The sequence below is a fragment of the Limulus polyphemus genome, unplaced genomic scaffold, assembly GCF_000517525.1.
Source record: "Limulus polyphemus unplaced genomic scaffold, Limulus_polyphemus-2.1.2 Scaffold636, whole genome shotgun sequence".
NCBI classification, from domain to species: Eukaryota; Metazoa; Arthropoda; class Merostomata; order Xiphosura; family Limulidae; genus Limulus; species Limulus polyphemus.
The window spans coordinates 203,479-210,647 of NW_013666246.1; the positions used below are offsets into that span (position 1 = coordinate 203,479).

At 34.9% G+C, this 7,169-nt stretch overlaps 1 protein-coding gene across 1 annotated transcript in view; it reads right to left on the reverse strand.

The window, feature by feature from the left end:
- Window positions 1–7,169, reverse strand: part of LOC106459606 (putative glutamate synthase [NADPH]) — an 81,845-nt gene that overhangs the window by 32,845 nt on the left and 41,831 nt on the right. The window contains exons 10-13 of the mRNA XM_022386128.1: window positions 6,099–6,253; window positions 5,413–5,535; window positions 4,590–4,795; window positions 1,918–2,068 (exon numbers count right to left, since the gene is read on the reverse strand). Coding sequence (XP_022241836.1) covers window positions 1,918–2,068; window positions 4,590–4,795; window positions 5,413–5,535; window positions 6,099–6,253 — 635 coding nt within the window. The remainder of the gene's footprint in view (window positions 1–1,917; window positions 2,069–4,589; window positions 4,796–5,412; window positions 5,536–6,098; window positions 6,254–7,169) is intronic.

Below are 7,169 nucleotides of genomic sequence, written 5' to 3' on the forward strand. Positions count from 1 at the left end.
ATGTATGCCTTAATTACTTAGGTGAACAGAGCATAATTCCAAAAATCCACTCACCAAACATTTACTTAAATTACCAACTAATGAGACAAAACATTACTTCCATGTGAAAACTTCCATTCCAGCCCCACTTTGTTCATGGGCCATTTGCCTATATACGTGTGGTAGTTTAAGTTGCCAAAACCAACTTATTTTTACGTATCCATAAACGTGGCCGGCATGGCCAGGTGGATAAAGCGCTCGACTCCCAATCTGAGGGTCGCGGGTTCGAATCCGCATCCCACCAAACATGCTCACCCTTTCAGCCGTGGGGGCGTTATAATGTGCCGGTCAATCCCACTATTCGTTGGTAAACGAGTAGCCCAAGAGTTGGCGGTGGGTGGTGATGACTAGCTGCCTTCCCTCTAGTCTTACACTGCTAAATTAGGGACGGCTAGCGCAGATAGCCCTCGTGTAGCTTTGCGCGAAATTCCAAAACAAACAAACAAACGTATCCATAAACACAAGGGTCTATACCTCTTCTATCCACATGGTCAAGCTCCTGAACACAAAATCTCCTCGATTAGCTGTAAAGTTTTAGGCTACGGACCTGCTTATTAAAGAAGGTTTAGTTATTAAATAAAACCTCTCCAGTTGGAATATCTCAGCTTCTATTCAGTTAAGCCTATTCTAACCAATTCTTATTCATTAGCTATATAGATACTTTACTAATTCATTTAGTGTGGGTATATATATTATTACCACGTTTCAATCACTTGCTTTTATTTCTCTATCGTAATACACGAGCTTTTGTTTAACTTTCAAGTGAATAATTGGAATTACAGTTGTTTTCTTTATTATAGTAATTAGCTGAATGTGTATATTCCAAAACGTCCAATAAATGTTTTGTTATCCGTCTCTTCGGTGGATGTGTTTTTCATCAATAAGTACGATCATATGATTACTGTTGAGGTTTATCACACTCTATAAGAACAATCTCGGAAGTTCAATGCTGCCCTTAAAACTTCTTCCGTCAGTCTGGAGACAAACTTCTGTGAAGAACGGAAAAATCCATCCTGGACTACACAACTTGACAAATTTTCCACAGACCATCCATTGTACGTGGACACTGTAGCTTTCAGTTCTGTTTAAAGAAGGTCTTTTGGAGCTAAGCTTGGATACTTGACTCGTGTATAGATGAATGGGCTTGTTACGATCCTACTTCGTTTCTCTATTAAAAACAGCTAATGAGATTCGAGATTTGACCGAACTTTGATTTGTGACCCTTGGCCAACTTATTGTTTCATTGTAATGAAGTTTTGGGTCGGAGGGTTCTCTTATATACCTGTAACCTTTACTTTGTGAACATGGACGTTACTCTGAGTTGGCTTGAGGTGTGGTTTCGGAGCCTGTTGGTGATTATACGCTCTGTTTTACGAGTTTTTCCGCTTCCATCAAGAATGTTACAGTTCCTTACTTCGTCATTTTGAGTCCTCATATCATTTAACAACCTCACTTCATAAGAAAGGGCTGTGACAAATTAACCTTGCTATATACTTACTCTTGGCAGCATTGTACTGTCTAATGGTACCATTGTATTAGCATTTTAAAATTATTCAAATAGAATGCAATTAATCCTCTGTATTTGGCTAATGTAGTTACTAATGGACAAAAATGACACTTTTCTGTGGGAGTGATACATAAACTGGTCAATTATTTGGTTAGATAATCAAGCAGATATACCGTTAATCTTTAAATACAATGAGGCATTTCATGAGAAAAGAGGAAAGTCAGGTAAGTGCTATGTAAATGTGATTACATTTCCTGTGAAATAAGTTAATAATCAGTTAGATAGTTTATAAGTTTACTGTCTCACTTCAACGTTATAAGACGAGCTGTTCCCTGTAGATCGTGAATACTGCTGTTATTTAAATAACATACCAAAGACATGACAATCTTCTCCCTGAAAGGGTCGATAGGGGGGTTGGTGACTTGCGCGAAAAGCTGCTTGAAGTAGTCGTAGATCAGGGGCTGATACAAAGACAAACAGGCTAGGGGGGCATCGTTTCCCATCGAACCAAGAGCCTCTTTCCTAATCAAAAACAAAACAATTCAAAATATGATATTAAATGTTATATCCCCCTACAGTGTATCAGATGTGTTAAACGTATACACAACCAACACAGCTTAGGATAGGCAAAAAGTGAAACACAGCAAGGAAAATAAAGTTTAGTTGACAACTGGAAGAAATCGTTAGAATTATCTCACCATACGTTTAAAAAAGGTTGACAAAATTAAAAAGGGCCAATAAGCAAACAGATAACGTTAGTTAACTCCAATACGAATAAGTTTAACTTTTCTACAAGAGTTGTCCAAAAACGTAAGTAAACTCGTTAGGCCATTGGCAGATCTTCTTCTACAGACACTTGACGACAGAAAAAATAAATAATACAAAGTGCAGTTGACATGAAGAACCAACAGATGTAAAGGTACAATATATTTCACAAATATTTTAAATAGGTATAAAGTATTATGTTAGTACACCTGTTTGAAGTTCAAACTACTGGTTTAGAATACAAAATAATTTTCCATGGATATATTAAAATGTTGACCAATAGGTAAAGCGACACTTGAGACAGGCAAAAATGTTGACCAACAGTTAAAGCGACACGAGAGACAGGTAAAGATGCTGACCATTAATAAAACACACGCAAGACAGGTAAAAATTCTTACCGATCATTAAAAAAAAACACGTCACATGAGATAGATTAAAATGTTGACCAATCATTGCTAAACTGTATATCTACAGTGTTTAAACAATGTCTTGTCACACAACATCCAAAAGAATCAGCGTTATCTACTGGCGAATACATATAGTGCAAGGACAAGGCCTAAAAAAGTGAGGAAAGACAGGGAAGTGTTAAACATTACATCTTATTAACTATCATTTCCAAAGAAAAGTGTAAAATATAGCACAATATCAACTCATCATTCCCTTGCCCTTAATTATGTGGTATTATACCAGTGAATAAATTATAAAAATATCGTCACGTGCTTTCAGTACACCACCCCTAAAACAATGTAAGTAAAATATTCTTTCAATTCTGAGGGGTTCAACACCTCCCGAAGAATGTAAGAAAATTTCCTTTCAATTTTGATGGGTTCACCACCTTCCAAAGAATGTAAGAAAAATATTCTTTCAATTCTGAGGGGTTCACCACCTCTGCAACAATGTAAGAAAATATCCTTTCAATTTTGATGGGTTCACCACCTTCCAAAGAATGTAAGAAATATATACCTTCAATTCTGAGGGGTTCACCACCTCTCAAAAAATTTAAGAAAAATATCCTTTCAATTCTGAGGGGTTCACCACCTCCCAAAGAATGTAGAAAAAATATCATATCAATTCTGAGGGGTTCACCACCTCTCAAACAATGTAAGAAAAATATCCTTTCAATTTTGAGGGGCTCACCACCTCTGAAACAATGTAAGAAAAATAACCTTTCAATTCTGAGGGGGTCACCACCTCTGAAACAATGTAAGAAAAATATCCTTTCAATTCTGAGGGGGTCACCACCTCTAAACCACTCTGAATAAAACATTGCCACGTGTTATTAATAGTGAGAGGGTCCACGTCCCTGTACAATAATATAAAGCATTAATCTTGCTTCTGTTTGAGTTAATAATCTACATATAAGTTCTTAAAAACAAACAAACATATTAAACCAGTAAACGTTATTAAAGAACATTTAAAATATGTATATGTTAAAAAGCAATTGTCCTGGCGGATCTAATTTTCACGTCAGATTTATCCAGAAAGTCCTGTAACTGTTCTGGACAAAGATCATTCATCCATGTAATATCCTGTACATTCTATTCAAATTACCAGTCTCGTACTGTAAAAAAGAGAGAGAGAGACAAAAAAGATAAATAGGGGTAATACTAGTATACTATAAAAGCGATTTTGAAGCATACTCTATCAGGTTCAAACTTTCTTGAATAAGCCTTTTAAGTCTTAATAAATCTTATAAGATGTAATAATTTTAAACGATTAGACAAACATTAGCATCCGATGTTTTGTCGTGAAATTAAATATAACAAACATCTGAAACGCTCCGGTTTTGTTAATTTGACCTAATAAACATTAAATCTGTTTAATTGGGGAATGTCAGCTTAAGACCATTAGGCTTAAAACAAGAGAAATGTTATGTATTAAATAACAATTTAAACAGAAAACGTAATACATTGTAACAATCTAAACAAACAACATGATACATTATAACAATTTAAACACAAAATGTGATATATTATCACAATTTAAACAAGAAAAAATTATAGCTATAACATTTTAAACAGCAAACAGAAAACGTAATACGTTTTTCGAAGTAGTGACAAGAGCTTATAATTTCACCCTTTTATTTTTCATCAAGTTAAAAGTTTTCATTGCCCTCTGCAGGATGTTTCTTAAAACTCAAATATAACGATTTATTGTGTGTTACTTTTGTTTCAAGGGACTTATACAATTCATTCAAAAACATTTACAGGAGGTCAAATCACGACAGTATCACAATCTCGAAGAAAATAGTCCGTTTTTAATCTTTTTTTCAACTCACTTGGTTTTTACCATGGGCAGAACAAGCATATTGACCGTTTCAATTGTGTAGCCAAATAGAGATAGGCGCCGATCATTGATAATACTAAGCCATCTCTGATTGGTCGTTCCGTTAGTCACGTCTTCAGTCGAAGGAGAGTTTAACAAATCAATGCTTTTTCCGGTGATGATTTTCCGATGAGCTGCATACAGTTCTTTCAAGGTAAACTGGAAATTTTCACAATTACAGATAAGTACTTTTAACTGACCTCTGCAATAATAAATAAAAAAACAGTTCTCTTTATTATGGTTTAACACTTCATTATTTATAACGAGTCTTAAGTGACAATCGTTGTACACAATATTGTCGTAACTAAGTCTGAAGAATGTGTTAAACAGTCTTAATTATCTAAGTAGATAAATCGTAACTAAGTGACTAACTGGGTGCTTCATGTGTGAACAATGTGTTAAGAAGTCGTAACTAAGTGACTAACTGGGTGCTTCATGTGTGAACAATGTGTTAAGAAGTCGTAACTAAGTGACTAACTGGGTGCTTCATGTGTGAACAATGTGTTAAGAAGTCGTAACTAAGTGGGTGCTTCATATCTGAACAGTGTGTTAATAAGTCGTAACTAAGTGGATGCTTCATAACTGAACAATGTGTTAATAAGTCGTAACTAAGTGACTAAGTGGGTGGAACAACTTTTTAGGGTCAACAAGCTACTTCCCAAAGCATGTAACCTACCAATTGTATCAGAACATGCGCCATTTGTAGCAACATTTTCTCTAAAACCTTCAGCTTTCAATATAAAGTACTGAAAGTTTTCGTAATGATTAGAAGTTACCATTTCTTTTAGCCATTCTCCCAGAGGGCGCTGTCGGGCAATTTGCAGCTTGAGTTCTTCGTCACGAATGAATGACTTTTCTTGTGTATCGATGAGCAGCATTCTCCCAGGGCGTAAACGCCCCTGTAAGAAGGTTTACATAATTATATATTAAAAACAAAAATAATTATATATATCGTTTTATTTTGTTTTAATATTGAAAAATAAAAACTTTTTTTTAAAGCTAAATATTTTAAGATGGAAGTTTTATTACAGAATATCAAATAGCCGAATCTTATTCCAAGAACTGAAAACATGAATCTTTGTCTAGAATGTAAAACATTAATCATTTAAAATCTAATTAGTTTGAATTTTCGTATAGGAATATAAGTCTGAGCTTAATAACTGTACATCAAACAAAATCATAGAGTCAGCGGATATGCTCAGCGCCACCTATGTTCAGGCAGGCAAATAACACTGAATAAGAAACCCTCTGGCTTACATTTGGGAATAAGAAAGAAGTTGAACTTTTAACACTGTAAATGGCATTATCTTATTTTCGAATCCAATACTAAATATCAATGTTATTTAAACATTTATTTATTCAATTCAGGCTTGATATTAACACTAAAATGGAAACAAGTTTATCTGATACGATATTTTGTGGAGATGAGACTTGCGCGAGATCTGAAGAACAGAAAACATACTTTGAGGATTATGTTGTCCAATGGGATGTCCAACACGCCAACTTCACTGGCCATTATGATCTTGTTATCCTTGGTTTGATAATATCGAGAAGGTCGAAGCCCGTTTCTGTCTAAAATGGCGCCGACGTAACGTCCATCAGTAAATGTCAGAAGTGCTGGTGAAAAAAGATTGTTAAATCGTTTACGCAATTAAAAAATGTTTCGTTTTAACTTTCTTCATTGAAGTAAAAGTCTCAACAAACAAAATAGGGTAGCACGTTCTAGAATAACTGTCGTAACGTAAAAGACTCGGTTAGCTCGAAACAACTGTAAGACGACTTTAACTTAACACACGACAAGTAACATTTATAATTCTGACTTAACACACAACAAGGAACCTTATAAATCTGGCTTTAACTTAACACACAACAAGGAACATTATAACCCTGGCTTTAACTTAACACTCAACAAGAAACATCATAACTCTGGCTCTAACTTAACACACAACGAGGAACATTATAACTCTGGGTCTAACTTAGCACACAACAATAAACATTATAACTCTGGCTCTAACTTAACACACAACAAGGAACATTATAACTGATTTTAACTTAACACACAACGAGGAACATTATAACCCTGGCTTTAACTTAGTACACAACAAGGAACCTTATAACTCTGGCTTTAACTTAACACGCAACAAGGAACATTATAACTCTGGCTTTCACTTAACACACAACAATAAACATTATAACTCTGGCTTTAACTTAGTACACAACAAGGAACCTTATAACTCTGGCTTTAACTTAACACGCAACAAGGAACATTATAACTCTGGCTTTCACTTAACACACAACAATAAACATTATAACTCTGGCTTTAACTTAACACACAACAAGGAACCTTATAACTCTGGCTTTAACTTAACACACAATGAGGAACCTTATAACTCTGGCTTTAACTTAACACACAACCAAGAAACATCATAACTCTGGCTCTAACTTAACACACAACAAGGAACATTATAACTCTGGCTTTAACTTAACACACAACCAAGAACCTTATAACTCTGGCTTTAACTTAACACACAAC